Below are 23,751 nucleotides of genomic sequence, written 5' to 3' on the forward strand. Positions count from 1 at the left end.
TCAAACAGTGTTCTTTGCTGGTTTTTCCAACTTGATTATGACAGTTAAATAATTTAAGAAATATCTTGGTTAAATTTTAGACATATAGAAATAATATGCTCAAGCAGGTATAAAACCTCCATTTAAAAATATTTAGGTGTATTATTAAACATTAGTGTGTATAGAATTAAAAACTACATTTTTAAGTGTTACTTCTGTGACAGACTGTTTTTTTCACCTTCAGATCATGAATATTTGTTTTTGCAAAAGAGTTGTTTATGACTAAAAGATAGAATCAGGACATTGAATTGTCTAAGGCACTTTTCAGATTGGTTCAAAGCCCTCTATTATGGGGTAGATGGGCTAGTGGCTTTTTCATAATATGTTAGGGTTTTAAGGTAGTAACTTTATATATGGTAACATCTACTGCTTTTAAAATTATTTCGTGTATAGAGAAGATTGAAAGCTGAATTGTTGTTTAACTTTGAAACTTTATTTTCAGGAAGTCCAGACATTCCAGAGTAATAATTAACAATGCTTTGCGTGACTTCTGAGGTTATTTGAAGTAAATGTCCTGTAATTCATTACTTGCACTTATCACATACTGTTTTAAAATTTAAACTTAGAAATTCATGCCGAAGTCCAACTTAAGAATTATGGGAAATTTCTTGAGGAGTATACCTCTCAACTGAGAAGAATTGAGGACGCTCTGGATGACTCAATTGGAGATGTTTGGGATTTCAATCTTGATCCTATAGCATTAAAGGTTTGATTTGATTTTTTAAAAATATATGTATATATTTTCTGGACATACTATATCCTGAAAACATAATTTTTTAAAATGGAAAAAGTATTTTTATTTGAAATCTAAGAACAAAATGAAAGTTGGAGAAAATTGTTAATTTCCTTTTCTGTAAGCCATGCAGATGTTTTTTAAATGTGTGTGTTTTCTGTTTAAGAATGACACAGACACAAAGCCTTTAGTGTCAAAGAATGACACAAACTCCAAGTCTTTGAGCTTGCCTTTGATTTTCATTATTAAGAAAATGAGGGCTGGATAGAATATTCAGGCTTTGTTTTTTCTTAATTGAGGCTATTTTACATAGAGTGAAATGCAGATACTCTTAATTTTGCCAAACACTTGTAACTCATATCCCAATTAAGATAGAGAATATTTTCACCATTTCTGAAAAGTTCTCTCATGCTATATAGATGTTAATGTGTGAGTAATTTTTTAATGTATAAAATACATTACTCTTTCCATTTTGAAATATTTCTTTTATCTTTAAAATTAGTTTGTTACCACTTGAAAAATAATGTACATTTTATTGAACACTTGTGTATTATACACTGTCCTAAGTCACACACTGACTTGTTTTTATAACAGCTTTCTTGAGATATAATTCATATATCATACAATTCACTCATTTAAATTGTATAATTCAGTTGTTTTTAGCATATTCACAGAGTTGTGCAACCATCACAACAGTCAATGTTAGAACGTTCTCAGCCCCCAAAAAAGAAACCATGTACCGTGTGATAATCAACCCCCAGTTCATGCCATGGCATACCTGCCCTAGGCAACCACCAGTCAGTCTACTTTTTATCTCTATGTGTTTGTCTCCTCTGTACACTTCATATAAATGAAATCATACGATATGTGCTCCTTTGTTGCTGGCTTCTTTAACTTATGTTTTCAAGGCTCATCTATGTTGTCACATGTTTTTAGTACTTTCTCTTTTTGCTGTTGCTGAATAATATTCCATTGTAAGGAATGGATAACCACATTTTATTTATCCATTCATCAGTTGATAGACATTGGATTTTTCTACTATTTGGCTGCTATGAGCATTTGGGCACATGGTTTTGTGTAGACATATATAAGTATATTGTATATAAAATGTGTGTATACATTATGTGTATATTTTATACATATGTATATATGGGAGTGGAAAATCCTGGGTTATGTGGTAACTATGTTTAACTTTTTGAGGAACTGCCAGAATGTTTTCCAATATGGCTATACCATTTTACATTACTACCAGCACTGCATGAGGGTTCCAGTTTCTCTACATCCTTGCCAGCCTTTATAGTCTTGATTATATTCTTCCTAGTGAATGTGAAAGCTCATTGTGGTTTTGATTTGCATTTCTGATGGCTAATAATGTTGAGCATCTTTTCATGTGCTTATGGCCATGTGTCTGTTTTCTTTGGAGAAATGTCTGTTCACATCCTTTGCCCATTTTTAAATTGGGTTATCTTTTTAGTATTGCATTATAGGACAAGTATTGACTTTTAATTCCCACCACAATCCTATAAAGTAGATAAAATGTCATCTCCATTTGTAAATGAGAAAACTAAGGCATAGAAAAGTTAAGTAACTTAGTCAAGTAAGTGACACATTTAGTTAAATAATGAATCAGGCAGCTTGACTCTGGAGCCTGTGCCCTTATCGAATACCCTGAACTGCCTCACAAATACTTTATATATTTGTAAACTGAAATTACTTTCCTTTGACTTCTTTTCTTGCAGGCTGGATAGACTTAGTCTTACTTTAAAAATCTTTCCCCCCCAAATTTGTAATTGTCTCTTTTTGTTCTTCAACACTTCTATGAGAATCATTGTATGTAAGTTATAGGAACTCTACTAGGAAACTGTCATTCTCAACCTGTACTATCTCTGAGGGTAATAAGTTTCATATATCTGTCACTTGCCATTAAGTAATACATGTTGATTTTTTAAACAGATGCTGTTGGGCTTTCTCGCCATTAAGTAATACTTGTTGATTTTTTTAAGACTTGCTGTTGGGCTTTAAGGGCCTCTTCTAGATAGGATTATAAAATCTGTTTTTTTCCTCAACTCTCAGATTTTATAAAAGGGTGAAATCATCTCTTAGTTTTTGTCTTCCCCTACAGAAGCTTTCTAATCTTTACAATCTTATTATATTATTATATGACAGACTCCATCTCCGCAGTTGCTCTCTTTGGAACCTCTGTTTAAGTTCTATTATTGGGCAGTTAGTTATTTTATTGTTTTTACTATACAAGGTTCTTAGTATTTTGGGAAAAACCACAAACTCAGATAAAACCTCTGTAAATAAAAATTACAACCTAATGAGAAAGGGTATATAATAACTTACTTACATAAATAGTTAATTGTTAGTATGTAACCAGAAGGGAGATCTGAGATTTCACTTGATAAATAGATCACATATAGTCAATGATCAGGAAGAGGTGGAAATTGAACAGGCTTTAGGAGTGAACTCCACATACTATTTTAAGTGTTTCTGAGCATGGATTTATACAAGAAAAGATGTATTTTCTGTCTTGTTTCATTCTTAATTTATTTTGACCCTTTGGCTACAATATCTTATTAAATTTGTGGCTGCATAGAAAATTCAAAAATGATGAAAGGTTTTTCCCCATGATCATAACTAATGGAGTTTAATAATGTTACTATTACCTTATTACCTTGCATTTTCTTATACTGCACTCATAATCAGCCACCTTATGCTCCATAGGACAAGTAGAGTCGTTGCAACATGATTGTGTCATGTTGGGCCATTTCTTTCCTTATGTGTTGTCTAATGAGATTGTTTTGGATGAAGTAGTTGATATGGTGCTAATGTTGAGTACAGGATCTAACACAAGTTTAAGTCGAATAAAGCTAGTCTCAATTTGTGTTTTTAAAATTTCAGTTATTTTTCAAATTAAAAGAAATGTTCTTTTCCTTTTTTTCTGTAGCTTTTGCCTTATGAACAGTCCTCTCTTTTGGAACTCATAAAGACTGAAAACAAGGTACAGAATCCTAAATCTAAAAAATGGTTTTAAAAATGTTTTAGTTATCTGTAACAATTTACTTTTTATTTTGTTTTTACTCATGAAACTAGGTCTTAAACAAAGTCATCACTGTTTATGCTGCACTTTGTTGTGAAATCAAGAAATTAAAATATGAGGTAATTATTTGAATTCTTGTCTTAAAACTTTAAAAACATCATTTAGAAGCAAGTATGTGTTTATGTACAGTGTGCAATAAATATTTATTGAATGTTGAATGAATTATTTATTTAACGTAATACTAATACGGACTACCATTCATTGAGTACTTAGTATGTACAAAACACCAGGCTAACACTGTAATCCTTATAGTAACCCCAGGAGGTAGGTGAGACATTGATGAGGAAACTGAGGCTTAAAGAGTGTCACTTGCATAACATCTTACTGGTAGTCAACAGTTTGAATCTAGGTTTACAAACCTCCAGAGTTTGTGTTACCTGCCATATATACTGGCTATCTAGAGAAAACTGATTTTTTTTTTCTTAAAATGCATTTAGTTTTGTGTTTCCTTACCCAAGAACCATTAAAAGTCTGGTAGAAGTTGACAAACTTCGTATTTTCTTCTCCTGCTTTTTGATACCATGTGGTTGCTCTTTATTTCCCATGAACTAATGGGAGGATGTGGGACAGTGAGGGTGGTCAGATAAGATGAAGTAAAGGCTAAAGGAATCAAGATACAGCTTTGAGTATCAGTAATATTTTTGTTACTCTAAAGATGAATTGCTTTATAAACAGGTTTTGAATTTAAATGAATTTGTATGCAAATGATGTAGCCCTCTGTTTATTACTAAATATACAGATCTAAGAGAGCATAGGAATTTGGAAACAAAACAACCTTTAAAATTATTTTAATTTTTTTCTTAAAAACAGGCTGAAACTAAATTTTACAATGGTCTCTTGTTTTATGGAGAAGGAGGTAAGTTTAAAATTCAAAATTGTGATGCCTTTTTGATATTGAAATGAACAAAAAGTTAACAGACAATTTTAGGACTACTATGATTATATAATAGTGTGAGAAAAATAAGTATTCATATTTTTTGTTGGTATGTTTGGTAAACAGGTAAAAAATCTGAGGAAGCAGCAGCAAATTTGTGATATCTTTGTACTTTACGAAGTACTGTAGGTAGATGAGAATTTTCCTTGAATTCATTAAATAGTGAAGCAAATACTTCTAATTATTTGATTAATGATTGTCTGATTTTTCTCTTTGGTGTAAAAATTCTGTTTTCAATACTATGCAGAGTAAAAGATGTCCTAATGAAAAAAAAAAAACTTTTCCCCCTTTTTTGGTATTGACTGAGTTTAAATTTAAAAAATGAAATATGCTTATTCATGTTGCCTTTTACAGCTACAGATGCCAGCATGGTGGAAGGTGATTGCCAAATTCAAATGGGGAGATTTATTTCATTCTTACAGGTAACTGATTTTTACTTTCTACTGAGCTTTTACTTCAAAAAGTTTGAGTAAATTACACAACACGTAAAAAGTTCTGAAACCTTCAAATACTAAAGATGTGTACTCTGAGGATAAGACACTTAATTAGCATTGGATTATAGTTTAGGAGATCATAACTCCTAAAAGATTTCCAAGTATTTTTAGAGGAAAAAGCTATCAAAATAAGTTTCTTTGTGTATATTCCTTTATGGACAACTCGTCACCATGCCTTTTAAAATAATTTAAACTTTGTACCCACTGGAAAAGATAAATTGTATCAGGAAAAGTTGTTAACGGATAGGAGAGAATTAAGCTATTACATGAGCAATGATGAAGTTGTTTAAAGCGGTAGCCCTCCATGCTTCTAACAGCTTGTTTCAGTTTAGATAGCTTCTCATCACTGCCAGTTTTAATGATTGTAGGTCCTTTGGTTTACTCTTATCAAAAGAATAAAATGGCTTCTATTTCCTCCTCTGTGATAAAAATAGTGCATGTACGATGTGAAAAAGCAAAAATTGAAGCTAAGGAAAAAATACCCATAGTCCCACCTCCTTTCTGTTGTTGAGTACAAGATTTGATATATTTCATCAAATTAGGCATGCTAACATACTGTTCAAATCTTTTATATCTTTACTACTTTTTTTGGTCTAATTGATCTAATTGAGAGCATTTTGTTCATATTGTGATATGTGTTATTCAGGGTCCTGTCTAGAAAACTCCATACAAGGTATTTCAAAAGATGTAGTTTGGAGGATACAAAGTAGCAGATATGTAAGATGAGTAAGTCTAGAGATCTGATGTACAACATGAGGATTACAGGTAATAAAATACCATATATGGCATTCATGCTGAGTAGATTTTAGCTGCTTTTGCTACAAAAAAATGGGTTAGCTATGTGAGATGATGGATTTGCACTTGACTATAGTAACCTTTTTATTATCGGTATGTATCCCATAACATGTTGTATACCTTAAATATACACAATAAAATGTATTTAAATAAGAAGAGAGGGGATTCAATATAGAGAATTGGTTACCCAGGAGTTGGAGGACAAAGAAAATACTGAGGTGTAGTCCAAAGGAAACAGATACCTCCTTTACATCCAGAGAACAAAAAGGATAAAGATTGGGATTGCCAGGATCTGGGAGCTTGGAGAAGAAGCCCCATGAAACTGATGCCTATGCTGAGGTGGCACTGCCTAGCTGCTGCTGGCTTCTTTTCCAGCAAGGTGTCTAAAAAATGTAGTTGGTAAGATCCCAGTAAATGTGGAAACTTTGCGTTTTTCATTTTGAGGGTATTTTATTCAGTGTGTACAAGTTTAGAATTGTTAATCATTCCTGGTAAATTGAATCTTTTATCATCATTTGTGACCTTCCTTAGCTATGATCATGATTATGTGTATATGATTATGTATATGTATTTTACATGCATAGCAATTTACTATACTGATGCTAATCAAGTCTGTTTTGTCTGACAGTATAATAATAATGCTGCCCTGGCTCCGTTTTAGTTAACATTTTCTTGATTTATCTTTTTCCATTCTGGCAGCATTTCAGTGTCATGTTTTAGTTGGGTTTATTTAAAACCACATATATCTAAATTTTGCTTTTTTAATGTAGTCTGACAATACCTGTTTTTAAATCGCTTAATTTATTCTGTTTCTAGGTCTATCTTATATAGTCTGTATGTATATCTGGGCTTGTTTCTGCCTTTTTACTTTGTTCTTTCTGTTTGTCCTACATTTTCTCTTCTTTGCTTTTGTTAAACTTCTAGAAGTTTAATAGGACATGTAAAACTATAACTATTTAAAAATAAAATGCGTTATTTATTTTCATTTTAAAAAATACTTTACATCATATTTAGATCTCACAGCTGCATAACAATTCCGTTTTTAAACATTCAACAAATATGTTTTGTAAGCCTAGTATATGCTAGAAACTGTTATTGGTGCTGGTGATATAGCAATGCACAACACCAACAGAAATTCCTGTTCTCATAGAGCTTAAAATTTAGATCAGCATAGTTTTAATTAGGTTTTAAATACTTCAGATACACACTGTTTCTATAGGTTTAAAAGTTGAGAGCTTCTGAAAATGGATTTTCAGAAAGTCTAGGATATGTTAGATATTTAATGACAAACATATCCCTAGGATAAGTGATACGACATTTCACTTGCTGTGTGCCAAGCCTTCTTATACATACGATTACAGGTGATCAGTGTTTGAAGTTATTTTACAGTGACTTCTGGAAACCCCTTCCTGCCATAGTTGTACTTTTATACTGGCAGCTTTTGAGCTCCTTCACTCACTCAGATGTTTATTCATGTAATAGGGTAGAAATTTATTGAGAAGCAGTTAAGTGTTAGTCACTATGCTAGGCAGTGGATATTTAAAGAAGGAATGAGACAGTACTTATCATTTAGGAGTTATATAAGTAACTACAATATTAGACTTGAAATAGGAGTATGAATGAAATGCAGTGGGAACAAAGAGATAGGAACGACCCTGGAGTGCAGGAGGTGAGTTAAGTATTGATTGCTTGAGGGATGCTTGAACTTGTCTGGCTTTTGGTTAACTGGAGACTTTATTGGAAAACTGTTTTGTTTTTGTTAGAGTTGTTACCATAAAATTCAGTAAAAAATGGTGAGATTTAAAAAGCAACTTTATAATATATACCCACCTTCTCGTTTCAGGAACTGTCTTGCTTTGTTACGAGGTGCTATGAAGTGGTGATGAACGTAGTCCACCAGTTGGCTGCCCTCTATATCAGTAACAAGTAATGGATTTTAGAAATATTTTTGCTTTTATAATAGAGATGCAGAAAATGTTCTTTCTAAAATTAATAACTTGTAATAGTTCTTCTTTCAGCATTCTTTGAACACTTATGATATTTCAAACACTACTTGATGTGTATCATACGTAGGTTAGTAAGATGCAGTTTCCACCATGGTGAGCGAACCCATTATCTGTCTGAATGACAGTGTCTACAGAACAATCTTCAAGAAATTTGACCATATAGAAGAAGGCTAACATGGAATTAGTACATGTTCTGTGTTCTCTCTCTTTATTCCTTTCCTCTACACGAATGGTTGCCTGACTCTAATGGAGTCACTTGAGACTTTTCTTAGACTACAGAATCTTGAGGGATGGAGCTAGGGAATCTACACTGAAGAAATTTTGTGAGTAGTTCTAATGGTCGTAAATATACCCAGTAAAATATACCTTAAATATACACAGTAAAATTTATTTAAATTAAAAAAGGGAATTTAATATGGAGAATTGGTTACATGGGAGTTGGAGGGCTGAAAGGACAAAGAGAACAGTGAGTTCATCCGGAGGAAACAGATACCACCTCTCCATCCAGAAAACAGAAAGGAAAAGATTGAGGTTACCAGAATCTGGGAGCTTGGAGAAGAAGCCTCATGGAATTGGTGCTCGTGCCACTGAGGAGGTGATACTGCCTGGCTGCTGCTGGACCATTACCCTAAATCAAGAAAAACGATCACATTTTCATAGAGCTCTTGCAGTTTTACCACAAAATAATATCTCACATTTGATTAGTTCTTTATACTTAAAATTTTTTTTCCACACTTACAATCTAATTAATACATTAACTTTGTTTAGCTCTATGTCTAGGGATTATTAATGATGAGAAGAGATAACTGAGACCTGGAAGAGATAACAAGAGCAATTTTGGCACTGTTCTTTTGGTCACTAGCACATTCATTGTTCTTACTATACCATGCTGCATATAAACTCTTTATACTGGAGTGTTAACTGTTTCTTATTCTCCCATTTTCCCCCTCAGTTAGGTATTTATTTTATGTTCTGTCTTTTCACTAAAGCTCTCATGGCAGGAGAGAATGAGAGTATAGCTTCCCTACCCGCTGCAGTACCTGATGGGTAGTTCTAAGAAGACTCCCCCTCATCCTACCCCTGCCCTAGAAGGATGAAATTTATTTGAATTTTGTGTTTAAATTTAAAATATGCATTCTATCTTGTGGAATATCTATATGTGCTTTAATATAAGCACTATTTAAAACTTGTTGAGCAAAATGAGTAGGAGGTAGAAGTGAATTTTTCTTTGACTTTTGACTTTGGTATAATTCTAGTAGTATGCACTGTTTTTCAGTAGGGATGAGAACTCAAACCCAACTGAAGAGAGGACTGATTCCTAAAGACCAGTTTGGAGGCTGGGCGCGGTGGCTCATGCCTGTAATCCCAGCTCTCAGGGAGGCAAGAGGCGGGAGGATAGCTTGAGCCCAGGAGTTCGAGACCTGCCTGGGCAATATAGCGAGACCCCCTTCTCCACAAAAAGGAAAAACAAAACAAAACAAAAAAACAAAAGACAAAGACCAGTTTGGATAGGATAACAAAAATTCTAGTTGGTAATTGAGAAATTCTAATAGTTTAGAAAGATATGAATACCACTTTTAATATTTCTCTACCTCTATTCCAAGATAAATCATTTGGGTTTCAATGGGTAAGGTTATTCATAGGTCACCTATCATCATAGCCCTACCCATGAGTGGGATATAGGCAAGAATACTATTAGGTTGGTGCAAGAATTATTGCTGTTTTTGTATCACAGTTACTTTTGCACCATCCTAATAGTATGCACAAAGTAGTTCTCTTCTTGGGAAAGTGGACTTGACGCTCTTAAATTTTAAATAACTAGAGCCTTAATAAAGATAAATATTAAAATTTCAAGATCATCTGCTCCTGTATGTATTTGAAATAAGAATAAACTATGACAAAAAGGAAGTTTTTTTTAACTTGGTTGTTATTTTATTATAGGATTGCACCCAAAATTATAGAGACAACTGGAGTTCATTTTCAGGTAAAAGACATTTAGCTTGACCTGTAAAACTGTAATTATTACTATATTTTACTTTGGAGTTTGTATGGTTGGAGAGTATGACACTCATAGGAACACTCTTAAAGAGGCGTGTGTGTGTGTGTGTGTGTGTGTGTGTGTTTGCATTTGTTCTCTTTCATCTGTGAAGTTGATGAGTCATTATTGACCATTATCAGTGTAACTTAGTTTTTCCCAGTAGTGCCGTAATGCAGATTCTCTAAATGATGTCTTTGGACAGTGAAATAAATCTGCAGTATTGCAATTAAGGATGAAATTTTGTTCATCTTAAAAAGAGAAAAGTGTTCTCTATTTAAGACTAAAAGACAAATAGTCCTTTCTGAGGATCCAAACTGTAGCTGAATAAATTGATTTACCCACTACTTTTACTAATTAAGTAATTAGCCCAAATGATTTTACTTTAAACGTCTACATGAGGTTTAACTTCTAACTAGTGACTAAATGATAATCATTAAAGGTTTTTTGACAGACTATGTATGAGCACTTGGGAGAACTGCTAACAGTTTTGCTCACCCTGGATGAAATTATTGATAATCATATCACACTGAAAGACCACTGGACTATGTACAAAAGGTACACCAATTAAAATATTTTAAAATGTTTCTTACTTTGGTTAATGTATTTGTGTTAGTAAAAAGTAAACAGATATAAATAATACAGATTTTCTAAAAGACCTGGGGATTGATATTTAGAAGGAGCTCATATCAAATATTTTTATGACTACAGTAACCATTCTTTAATTTCACATGAGTTTGTTGGGACGAGTATAATACATCTGTATAAAGCATCCTAATTCTTATAGTAGTAGAAAGTTAATTTGCCTAGCTTAGGACTCAGATTTATTGTTTTCCTTGGGTTCTATTCAGGTGACAGTTTTTTCTTCTTTTTCTTTGTTGAGACAGAGTCTCACTGTGTTGCCAGGCTGGAGTGCAGTGGCATGATCTCGGCTCACTGCAACCTCTGCCTCCTGGGTTCAAGTGATTCTCCTACCTCAGCCTCCCAAGTAGCTGGGACTACAGGCGTGTGCCACCATGCCCAGCTAACTTTTGTATTTTTAGTAGAGACGGCGTTTCACCATGTTGGCCAGGATGGTCTCCATCTCTTGACCTCATGATCCGCCCGCCTTGGCCTCCCAAAGTGCTGGGATTACAGGCGTGAGCCACCATGCCCAGCCCGACAGTTTTTCTTTCCTGAGCTTGGTTTTATTTTATTGTATACCCTGAATTTTTTTTAGACCATGGTTTATTTTATTCATGTTCTGAGTACTTATTAAATGTCTGGTATGTACAGATTATGAGGCATTTTGATTGAAGATGATATTAAAAAGCGTAAGAAAATCTATTAGGATTGTTGTGTTCAAATTTTCAAATGTGTAGAGCCAAACAAGAAATATAAATATAAAATTTTGACTTCCAGGAAAATTTTTAATTTAAGAATTTATTAGGTAGATTTAAGATGTTTCTCTTAATTTTCCACAAGGTTACTGAAATCTGTCCATCACAATCCTTCAAAATTTGGAATTCAGGAAGAAAAATTAAAGCCATTTGAAAAGTTCTTGCTGAAGCTAGAAGGGCAATTACTGGATGGAATGATATTCCAGGTAAGTAGGTCTGTATCAGACTGTAACAATGGGGCTCATATTAGACGACAAAGCTCAGAATTATAGTAGGACACTTTTATAATATACTGTTGAATATAATTTTCTTTAAAAAGTGCTTTGGCTTAAAATTATTGTTACAGTACTAAAATATTTCTGTATCTAGTAGCCAACAACATGAATAGTATATTAGTTGTATTTGGAGCAGGAGTTTTAGAAAAATTATGTAAATGGATAAAAATATTTGAGGATTAACATCTAATCTTAGTAGTTAGGTATAGGCATATCTTGTTTTATTGCATTTCGCTTTATTGCATTTCCCAGGTAATTGCATTTTCTACAAATTAAAGGTTTGTGGCAATCCTGCATCAAGCAAGTCTTTCATCGTCATTTTTCCAACAGCATGTGTTCACTTTGTCTCTGTGTCACATTTTGGTAATTCTTGCAATATTTTAAACTTTTTCATTATTATTATAGCTGTTATGGTGATCAGTGGTTTCTGATGTTACTATTGTAATTGTTCTGGGGTGCTACAAATAGTGCCCCTGTAAGATGATGAACTTAATCGATAAATGTTGTGTGTGTTCTGACTGCTTTATCAACTGGCTAGCTCTTGTCCTGTCTTTCTCCCTCTCTTCAAGCCTTTTTATTCTCTGAGACACAACCATATTGAAATTAGGCCAATTAATAGCCCTACAGTGGCCTCTAAGTGTTCAAACGAAAAGAAGAGTTTCATGTCTCTTAATCAAAAGCTAGACATGGTTAAGCTTAGCAAGGAAGTCATATCAAAAGTAGAGATAGGGCTGGGCGCAGTGGCTCATGCCTGTAATCCCAGCACTTTGGGAGGCCAAGCGCGCAGATCACGTGAGGTCAGGAGTTCGAGACCAGCCTGGCCAAGATGGTGAAACCCTCTCTCTACTAAAAATGCAAAAATTAGTAAGGTGTTATGGCAAGCACTTGTAATCCCAGCTACTCGGGAAGCTGAGGCAGGAGAATCGCTTGAACCTGGGAGGCAGAGGTTGCAGTGAGTCAGGATCACGCCATTGCACTCCAGCTTTGGCGACGAGGGAGACTCCATCTTTTAGGGGGGTGGGGAAAGCAAAGATAGGCTGAAAGTTAGGCCTCTTGCTGTGACTAGCTAGCCAACGTGTGAATGCAAAGGAAAAATTTTGAAGGAAATTAAAATGCTGTGAACACACAGATGATAAGAAAGTGAAACAGCATTACTGCTCATATGGAGAAAGTTTTGTTGGACTGAATTGAAAATCAAACCAACCGCAACATTAGTTTAAGCCAAAGCCTAATCCAGAGCAAGGCCGTAACTCTCTTTAATTCTCTGAAGGCTAAGAGAGGTGGGGAAGCTGTAGAAGAAAAATTTGAACCTAGCACAGGTTGGTTTATGAGGTTTAAGGAAGGAAGCTGTCTCCATAACATTAAAGTGCAAAAGCAGCAAGTGCTCATGTAGAAGCCAGTAAGTTATCCAGAAGATCTGGCTAAAATCACTGATAGAGGTGGCCACACTTAGCAACAGATTTTTCAGTGTAGATATAACAGCCTTCTATTGGAAGATGCCACCTACATCTTTCATAGAGGAAAAGTCAATGCCTGGCTTCAAAGAAAGCCAGTGCCCATTTGCCATTCTGAAAATCTTAGGGCCCTTAAAAATTAATATTACTCTACTTTGCCTGTTCTCTGTAAGTGGAACAACAAAGCCTGATGACAGCATTATCAACATTGAGGAAAGACCCTTGGCCAGCAAAAAGATGATAGCTCACTGAAGGCTCAAATGTTAGCATTTTTAGCAATAAAGTGTTTTTTAATTAATGTACTTTTTTTTAGACATAATGCTATTGCATACTTAATATACTATAGTATAGTGTAAATATAACTTTTTTTTTTTTTTTTTTTTTTTGAGACGGACTTTCACTCTTGTTGCCCAGGCTGGAGTGCAGTGGAGCGATCTCGGCTCACCACAACCTCTGCCTCACGGGTTCAAGCAATTCTCCTGCCTCAGCCTCCCGAGTAGCTGGGATTAAAGGCATCTACTACCATGCCCAGCTAATTTTGTATTTTTAGTAGAGATGGGGTTTCTCCATGTTGGTCAGGCTGGTCTTGAACTCCCGACCTCAGGTGATCTGCCCACCTTGGAAATTGGTGTCACTCATGTTTTTGTGCTGGTTGGGAACTGAACCTATGGTTTCTGTGAGGTGTGCCTGTATTGTGTTTGCTGTTAACCTCTAGGTTTAGTTTTTTTTTGGTTTTGTTTTTGTTTTTGAGATGGAGTCTTGCCCCGTCACCCAGGCTGGCGTGCAGTGGCGTAATCTTTGCTCACTGCAACCTCCGCCTCCTGGGTTCAAATGATTCTCCTGCCTCAGCCTCCCGAGTAGCTGGGATTATAGGCGTCCACCACTGCACTCAGCTAATTTTTGTATTTTTAGTAGAGATGAGGTTTCACCATGTTGGCCAGGCTGGTCTTGAACTCCTGACCTCGTGATCTGCCCACCTCAGCCTCCCAAAGTCCTGGGATTACAGGCATGAGCCACCATGCCCGGCCAGGTTAAGGTTTTTAAGACAACCCTTAACAAGTCTGTTTAATTCTTCCCAGGCCCAGGGAATGTAGTTTGGGTTTGCACAGTCCAGTATGGTAGCTTCTAACTACATGTGGCTATTTAAATGTAAATAAATTAAAATGAAATACAAAATTCACTTTTTTACTCACGCTAGCCACATTTCAAGTCCTTAATAGCCACATATAGTTAATGACTAGTTATATCAGACAGCACAGATACAGAATATTTCCATCATCACAGAAAGTTCTGTTGGAGAGCGCTGCTTTAAGCAGGTTCCACTCGAAATTGCATTATATTCCATTTATAATATACTTCAAGGTTACCTTTAGTTTATGTTTTACATGATCACAGTTTTTAACTGATTGATCTCAACTCTTGTTTACAGTTGACCCTTTGAACAACATGGGTTTGAAGTGTGCACGGGTCCACTTATATACAGATTGTTTTTCAATAAATGTATTAGAAAATTTTTTGAACATTAGCAACATTTTGAAAAAAACTTGCAGACAAATGGCATAGCCTAGAAACATTAAAAAAACTTGAGGAAAAGTTAGGTATGTCATGAATGCATAAAATATATGTAGATACTAATCTATTTATGTGTTAATTGACTTATGTTATCCATAAGGCTTTTGGTCAACAGTGTGCTATTACTAGTTAAGTTTTTGGGTAGACAAAAGTTATATGAAGATTTTTGACTGCACGAGGGTCAGTGTCCCTAACTTTATGTTTAAGCGTCAACTATATATCAATTTAAATGTTAGTTCATTAGGTTAAGAAGATAATTTTTTTGTTATTGATTCTTTTTCCAGAAGACATTTCTATACATGCTATAATAAAGTGCTAGGAAAGTAATTGTAAACAGAAAACATAAATTCTAGTCTTAAAAGTGCAAAGTAAAATAAAAAATAGGCTTTATCTTTTATACATCTCTGAACATCGTGTGTATCTCTTTATACAGGATTATAGATTTGGGTTCAATTTTATTACTTTCACATAACTAGTACCCAAATATATAAATACATATATATTTTTCATTCACAAAGATCTAAATATTAGATTAGATTAAGAACCTGAGCTTTAGTTTTAGTAAAATTTAAATGATGAGTATAGAAATTTATCATACACTATATTTAGTGTATGATATTTAAATGTTTAATCGTTTATTATTGAGAGTCTGAATTTCTCTTTCAATGTTTCCTGTCTAGGCCTGTATAGAACAACAATTTGATTCTCTCAATGGAGGAGTATCTGTGTCAAAAAATAGTACTTTTGCTGAGGAATTTGCACATAGTATTCGGTCAATTTTTGCAAATGTAGAAGCCAAACTTGGTAATGTAATCGCATTTTTTGGTTTTTGTTTATAAAATTTGCATTTCCTTAAAAGCATAATTGAAGTATATTTGTTCTGCTTTCTCTTATGTTATTGATTTGTAAGGAGAACCTTCTGAAATTGACCAGAGAGACAAGTATGTTGGAATTTGTGGACTCTTTGTATTGCACTTTCAGATTTTTCGAACTATTGATAAAAAGTTTTATAAGTCTTTATTGGACATTTGTAAGAAGGTAAGAACTTGAAACTTATTTTTCAATTTGAGTAGATTAAAAAGATTACAGATAAAACTAAATATTTTAAAATGCATTTTATTCCTGTTTACAAAAATAATTTAAAAGTATTCACTTGTAAAATTCAAGTATTCCAGAAATAAGTAACTTAGTGAATGAAAATACGTCATATTTCTACATCATATTACTACATATTGGTAGATAGTGTTCAGATTTGTTCCTGTACAACTTCTCTTAGTGCTACTAATACGACTTTTTTCTTTTCCTTTTCTTTGCCACTGATTTTCATTACTGAAGATGAAGAAATTTAAAATATATTTCTTTCTATGTCTTTGCTATTTTCATAATGTGGTATCTGATTTCAAAATTGAAAGATTAGTTTGTGTGTAACATCAAGTGATAGTAACTATGATAACTCAGCCAATTTTTTAAAAAACTTATATACTTATATAGAATGAAACTAAAGGACATGAAGATTCAAGTTTCTTTTGTTGCATTTTTTTATCTGACAGTCCATGAGAGGGTGTTTTGTGTGTGTGTTATTTAATATTCAGGTGAATAAAATTGTCATGCTCAACACCAGATGTAGAAATGCCTTAACTCTGCCACAGTGAAAGATATTTGTCTCATAATATATTAATAAGTATTTTTTGTGGTTATTTTTTCTTGAAATCAGTTGTCTTCCATGTGTATTATAGAACTTTTAAACAGCTTGTTGTTTAGCCTGCATTTAATGAATTTTCCCCTTTTCCCTTTTCTGTTTCAGGTACCAGCCATCACTCTAACTGCTAATATTATTTGGTTTCCTGATAATTTTCTGATCCAGAAAATACCAGCAGCTGCCAAACTGCTAGACAGAAAAAGTCTTCAAGCCATTAAAATACACAGGGATACTTTTCTACAACAGAAAGCTCAATCACTTACCAAGTAGGTTTTATAAACAAGTATAATGAAAATATTTAGATATCCTTTATTTTCAAAGATTATACTAACACTTAATGTATAGTACCATTTGAATTATAAGATTAAATGTACTTGATAAGTAAGGGTCAGGCAATTTCCAGGAGATTTGTTTTCTAGAAGTTTTTTGTAAAGAATATTTTACACTTAAAGTCAATTTAAGATGTAGACAGATTATACTTTATGGATACAAATGCGTACATACATAGTTTTTATCATCTGTGTTAAATATTTTTTGTCCAAATGAAGTCTCATATTTTGTTGCAGTAGATATCATTTGATGACATTAAAAACATTGTGTGTCCATGGTGATTTTGGGAGAGGTTGAGTTTTTCTTGATGTGCTTCCTTTTTCCCCCTTATTTTTATTTTTATGAAAATAGTATATGCATGTATATAAAACATCAAAAAGTGCTAAAGCTTAAAGGGAAATATAATTCTTCCCAATTCCTTCCTGTATTTCAGTCTTGCTCTCCAAAGGCACACTTTTAACTCTTTGTTTCTTCTTTTTTTACGTCCTTATTTTTTGTATACGTCCTTATTTTTTATCTCTTATTGTGTAAATTTTCAAATATACATAAAGTAGAGAAAATAGTATAAAGAGCCCCTACGTTCCCATCACCCAGCTTCAACAATTAATTTATTGCACATTCTTTCTTGAGTACATGGCTAAAATCACGTTAACTTGGATAAAGCTTTTTGTGAAATGACATAGGACTCTGCCGCTAGCCCCATGCTGGTGACAGATTTTTGTTTGTGATATGGCTAAAGATGTAATGGGGATACTTACCCACTTTCTGTTGATTTTGACTATCAAAGGGAAGTTGGATCACTACTATACATTGGGGGAAGGAAGAGCATGTCATTTTTAGTACTGCCATGTCCTCTGATTAAAGTGGAAAACTACAACAGATACAGGCAGGTCTACTCATTTCAGAACTCTAGTAGATATCCTAAATCAGGGTTGAAGAGGGATTAAAAACAAATGTTTAGATTTAGATTAAAGAGCTGAATTAAGTAATACAAGGTATATGTAGAGATTTATCTTTCCATTTGAGTAGCAGTAAGTGGGGAAAAATGTGTGTATTTTAGTTCTTAGAATGTTGATATTTTGTAACAGTGTGATGGAGTTACTCAAAATGCCAATACATACTTAGCTTACATTAATAACTCTAATACCCAGGTTGTGGAAACTAGTTAGTTATAGTACAGGTTGAGTATCCCTAATTGAAATGCTCCAATACTGGAAACTTTTTGAGTGCCATCGTAATGCCCAATGGAAACGCTCATTGGAGCATTTTGGATTTCAGATTAGGGATGCTGAACTGGTAAGTATATAATGCAAATATTCCAAGATCTGAAATACTTCTGGTCCCATCCATTTTGGATGAGGGGTACTCATCATGTATCTAGGTCATGGGAATTGATAGTTGCATTAAATTCCGTTTTGTTTTTTTTTTTAATTTTTTTTTAGAGACCGAGTCTTGCTCTGTTGCCCAGGCTGGAGTGCAGTGGTGTTATCTTGGCTCACGGTAATCTCTGTCTCCCAGATTCAAGCAGTTCTCCTACTTCAGCTCCCGAGTAGCTGGGACTACAGGTGCCTGCCACCATGCCCAGCTACATTTTTTTTTTTTTTTTTTTTTTTTGAGACAGAGTCTCCCTGTGTCGCCCAGGCTGGAGTGCAGTGGTGTGATCTTGGCTCACTGCAACCTCCGCCTCCTGGGTTCATGTGATTTTCCTGCCTCAGCCTCCCGAGTAGCTGGGATTACAGGCACCCACCACCACGCCCGGCTAATTTTTGTATTTTTGGTAGAGACAGGGTTTCACCATGTCGGTCAGGCTGGTCTCGAACTCCTGACCTTGTGATCTGCCTGCTTCAGCCTCCCAAACTGCTGGGATTACAGGCGTGAGCCACCGCGCCCACGCCTGGCTAATTTTTGTATTTTTAGTAGAGACGAGGTTTCATTATGTTGGCCAGGCTGGTCTTGAACTCCTGACCTCAGGTGATCCGCCACCTCGGCCTTCCAAAGTGCTGGGATTATAGGCGTGAGCCATCACACCCGGCCTCTTTTTAAAATTGTTTTTATTTTTTATTTTTAAACTTTTAAGTTCAGGGTACAAGTGCAGGTTTGTTACATAGGTAACCATGTGTCATGGGGGTTTGTTGTGCAGATTACTTCATAACCCAGGTATATTCCATGGAATTTTTATTGGTCAGATCATAGCTGGTGTTTGGTGGTGCCATGTTTTGAGAGGGTCACAAACTGCAGCATCCCTAGATGCAGCTGATCAGGATGTCAGAAGGTCTGAGAACTATGCCTTCTTGTTTGTCTTCTCTTTGTTAGTGTCTGTATAGTTTGGCCTTTAAAAGAGAAATCTGTGGAATGATGTGGTGGGTTTCTTTAAATATTTGAGGGGGCATTCAGAATGAAGAGGGAACAGATTTGATCTCTGTGGCCCCAGTAGGCTAAACTAAAACCAAAAGGTGAAGATGACAGATAGTAATGATAATAATTGCCAACATCATGAAGCTCTCAACTCTATGGCAGGCATTATGCTAATAGCTTTAAACATACCATGTTCCATAAAGCATGTAACAGCCTTCCGGCAGAAAATAATAAATGTAACAATTAATGTTTATGGAGTGCTTACTATACGCTAGTAGGTATTCCAGGAACTTAACACATACCTCCTTTAATGATCAGAAAATTGTATGAGGTAGATACCGTTGTTGCCATTTTGTAGATGAGAAAACCCTACAGAGATTAAACTTGCCCAAGTTTAAACAACTAGTAGGTGGCAGATGCAGGCAGTTCAACTCTACAGCCCAGGCTGTTAACTACTACTATAAACCATTTTTATTCCATTTTTAGATAAAATGAGGCTTAGAGAAATGAACTTTGCCAGGTCACACAGCTAAGTACATGTCAGAGAGGGCATTCAAACCAGTGCCAGTCCTATTCTGGTGCCTCTGCAGCAGGTAGCGTTATGTAGGCTGCTCTGTAGTCTCCTTCACTAAAGCTGTGTAGGCAGAATATAGATAACTGTCAGTCCAAGATCTGTGGGAAGTGAGTCTTACTAAGTGGACAGTTGAATAAGTTGACTTTCAAAGACTTGTCACCTGATGAGATTTTGTTTCTAAATTCTTTACTACAGAACTCCATGAAGATGAAGGGCACAGTTACCTTTTTCAGTCTCTTTGCAGTTATGTCAAGGAAATCTAAAATTCACTCCACTAAAGTGAAAGTCAGAGGGATGATGTGATCAGCATGGGCTTTGTGCTGACATTTTAGAGAAAGTTGAGGGGGTGTCTAAGAGGTGTCCCAAGGTCAGGCTTCAGAGTTTACGGAAGTGAGTAGGGAGCAATGGAGAGCAATGAGCAACAGTTTTCCTGCCCCCATACTATACACCAGACCCCAAGTGGCCAGTGTCCCAGCTGCCTCCTTGACTGCGGTCCAAGGTTTGTGGATTTTTGCATTTTGCTTTTGATTCACAACCACTTTAACACTGGAAAATACTGCCTTTAGAGGACAGAGGTCTGAATCTTTGTTTCAACCCCCCATGTTGACATATAGGCGTTGACACTGTTTAGTGCTTTATGTTGGGGCAGGAGATTTGTTTTTTTACCTTGATATTTTTCCTGTTTGTATTTTGAAATGCAACTGACAATCCAATAGGACATTTGGCGATTTTTGTACTCTTTGTCAGTTAACTTGCTTTTTAAAACTTGAAGCAATTTTGTTTTTATATATTTATAAGAGGTAAAGATCATCTGTCATCTGGATGTGATCACAGAGTGATGGGCAGAAGTGACATAAAAGCCTCTGCATTATCCTATAGTCTTACCTAAAGCTGGCTGAATGCTGTTCACTGTGTATTATTGCCTTCTTCATAGTGTTATTGACACAGTTGCTCATCAGGGAGAGTTCCATAGTCTAGCCTAGGTCTCTTTCTGTGGTCCTTGCTTATGACTTTTCTGTTCTCTCCTGTACATGGGATTCCTGCTGAGTCTTGATCACAACCTCCTCCTCAAAAGTGAAGGTGTTGCTCTAGGACCGTGCTGTCTGTTTTTAAAAAAGGACCAGGCTTTTAGAAAAGGAATCATTCATAAGTCAAACAGTATGTTTCAGCACCATTCTAAGCAAAGCCACAAAGTACGACTATTTGTGTTTTTCGTCTAATGGAATTATGGCTCTGTAGAAACTGTTTTTCTCAGATTTTGTGCTGGGGTTTCACCTCCCTGAGTCACATTTATTAGAGATTTTGACAGGATCCTTCTTTAGATTGAACTCTTGAGATTGACAGTTTGCCCAGCAATATGGCTAGCTGCTGACCTCAGTGTGGGATTCTAAACGTAATTGAGTGTCTTCAGTTCCTTGCCCTGAAGAGCTATCCTTTAGCTGATTCTGACCTGTAAGAATGGGACATTTCTTTACCCTGTGTAACTAAAGAAGATTTTAAAAGAGTTGGTAGGGTCCGATTCCATAAAGGAGAATTGCCCATTTTTGCATACTAAGTTTTTGTTTGTTTGTTTGTTTTCGAGACGGAGTCTCGCTCTGTCGCCCAGGCTGGAGTGCAGTGGCGTGATCTTAGCTCACTGCAATCTCTTCCGCCTCCCGGGTTTAAGCAATTCTCTTGCCTCAGCCTCCGGAGTAGCTGAGACTACAAGCGTGTGCCACCACACCCAGCTAATTTTTGTATTTTTAGTAGAGATGGGGTTTCACCATGTTGGCGAGGCTGGTCACAAACTGCTGACCTCCGGCAATCTGCCTGCCTCGGCCTCCCGAAGTGCTGGGATTACAGGTGTGAGCCACCATGCCCGGCCACATACTAAGTTTTTTAAAGAAAAGTATAGCTTAAACAGCTTGTGAATGTAAAAAGGTTCCCATCTGGAATGAGACTGAGTTGGGAAACATTGATGGAGTGATTTAGTACTTGTAATCATCCCGAATAGTAGAGAGAATTACATTTTGTATTGCCCTAGTCTTTCTGGGAGGGGAAAGCTTCCTGGATGTGAGCTTGAATCTTGGCTGAACTTATGATCTTGGTGCCTACTTAACTTCTCTGTGTAGCAGTTTCTTGTTCTGTTTGGAGGTTGTAGTACCTGCCTCATAAAGTTAATGTGAGGGGTGAAAGAGGTAGTGTGTGTGTGTGTGTGTGTGTGTGTGTGTAAAGTGCTTGGAATGGTAGCTGTCATGTAGTAAGCATTCAATAACTATTAGCTTTTATAGTCCGATTCTGACCACTTCCACTGTTCCTATTCTGGTTCAGGCTGTCATCTTCTTTCTTCTGCATTATTACAGTAGCTTTCTAGGTGGTTTTCCTGCTTTTACCATTGCCTCCTCTGTAGTTTATTTTCAACTCATCAGATCCTCTTAAAACTAAACTTAGGTCAAGTTACTTTGCTCAGATTCTCTAGTGGCTTTCTGTCTCTCTGAGTCAAAATCCCTACTCCTTGCAAGGCCTTCCACAAATCCCTTCCCCATCACCCCACTCCCTCCCTCTGTATCTCGCTCATCTAATCCCTGCTCACAGTGCTTCAGGTATACTGACTTTTTTGTTATTACCTGAACAAGCCAGACACATTTCCAAATGTCTTAGGATTTTGCGTTTGTCATTCACTTTTCTACAATTCTCGTATATTTGCATGAATTACTCATTCATCTGCTTCAAACTTTGGCTCAAAATCACCTACTCAATGAGCCTACTTTGATCACGCTATATAAAATTGTACCTCCACCCCAGTCCTTATCCTTTTTCCCCTGCTTTTATTTCTTCTGTAGTATGTATTTTTTAATTAATTTAAAATTTTACTTACTGATTTCATTCTTATACAGCTCTCCTTTCTAGAATGTAAGCGTCATGGGAGGAGGGATTTGTATTCATTTTATTTACTGCTGATTTCACTGTTGTGTTCTCAGTACCTGTACTGAGAAACAGTACCTGGCATGTTTGTTGAATGAGTAAATTATATATGTCTATATAATATTTATCTTTTGAAAACCAGAAAGATGAAATGACTGCTGCAGGGAAATAATGTACTGCAATCAGTATCAAGAAATGGAAGTAAATTTTCTTTGCTGAGTAACCCCAATATTTTCCTTTGTTAGAGATGTACAGTCTTACTACGTCTTTGTGAGCTCATGGATGATGAAAATGGAATCTATTTTGTCTAAAGAGCAGAGAATGGATAAATTTGCTGAAGATCTCACCAATAGATGTAATGTTTTTATACAGGTAGTTGCATCTTATTTCGGGGAATCATTTTTTTGTTAATCCAACTTACAGAAGTTAAACTTTGAAAAAACTGAACAAAGGGTAGAGTATGTTTTTGTTTATTAAAACAAATTGATTTGGTTATGTTGGGATCTGTGTGACTTATTAATTTAAATTTTCTAATAACCCATTCAAAGCTCTATATTCCTTCACAACTTGACTATTTAGCTGTATCCTAGAAGTTTTGATATGTTGTATTTTAACTGTCATTTATTTCAAACTATTTAAATTTTTCTTATAACTGTGGGCTTTTTGAAAGATTTCCTTATTTTGAAATATATGAGGATTTTCTAGTTATTTTATTATTGAGTTGTAGCAATAATTAAATAATTTTAGTATTTTGAAATTTGCTTTATGGCCTAGCCTATGGTCAACTTTGGTAAACATTTCACGTCCACTTGAAAAGAATGTATAATTTGTATTTGTCAGTTGTAGCATTTTGTATATGACAAGAGGGTCATACTGATTAATGATATTGTCTGAGTATTTCAGATACTGAGAGTCATCTTAGAATTTCCCACTGTTGTGGATTTGTCTGTTTATCCTTGTTCTGTAGTTTTTGTTTTGTGTATTTTTAGGCTAAGTATATAATGTTTAGAATTGTTCTGTCTTCCTAGTAAATTAGATCTTTTCTTGTTAAGAAATATTCCTTGTTATCT

General features: G+C 35.2%; 1 protein-coding gene across 3 annotated transcripts in view; it reads left to right on the forward strand.

The window, feature by feature from the left end:
* The window catches only part of WASHC4 (WASH complex subunit 4), a 61,074-nt gene that overhangs the window by 2,822 nt on the left and 34,501 nt on the right, over nucleotides 1-23,751 (forward strand). For 2 of the 3 annotated variants that reach the window (XM_004053799.5, XM_055357877.2), the window contains exons 2-14: nucleotides 606-745; nucleotides 3,723-3,776; nucleotides 3,869-3,934; nucleotides 4,686-4,731; nucleotides 5,164-5,231; nucleotides 7,942-8,024; nucleotides 10,046-10,088; nucleotides 10,594-10,697; nucleotides 11,604-11,724; nucleotides 15,500-15,623; nucleotides 15,730-15,857; nucleotides 16,624-16,784; nucleotides 22,927-23,053. In XM_004053799.5, coding sequence (XP_004053847.1) covers nucleotides 606-745; nucleotides 3,723-3,776; nucleotides 3,869-3,934; nucleotides 4,686-4,731; nucleotides 5,164-5,231; nucleotides 7,942-8,024; nucleotides 10,046-10,088; nucleotides 10,594-10,697; nucleotides 11,604-11,724; nucleotides 15,500-15,623; nucleotides 15,730-15,857; nucleotides 16,624-16,784; nucleotides 22,927-23,053 — 1,265 coding nt within the window. Of the gene's footprint in view, nucleotides 1-605; nucleotides 746-3,722; nucleotides 3,777-3,868; nucleotides 3,935-4,685; nucleotides 4,732-5,163; nucleotides 5,232-7,941; nucleotides 8,025-10,045; nucleotides 10,089-10,581; nucleotides 10,698-11,603; nucleotides 11,725-15,499; nucleotides 15,624-15,729; nucleotides 15,858-16,623; nucleotides 16,785-22,926; nucleotides 23,054-23,751 lie in introns of those variants that run through there. The other variant, XM_055357876.2, reaches the window with a different exon arrangement.

This window comes from Gorilla gorilla, chromosome 10 (genome assembly GCF_029281585.2).
Source record: "Gorilla gorilla gorilla isolate KB3781 chromosome 10, NHGRI_mGorGor1-v2.1_pri, whole genome shotgun sequence".
Classification (NCBI taxonomy): domain Eukaryota; kingdom Metazoa; phylum Chordata; class Mammalia; order Primates; family Hominidae; genus Gorilla; species Gorilla gorilla.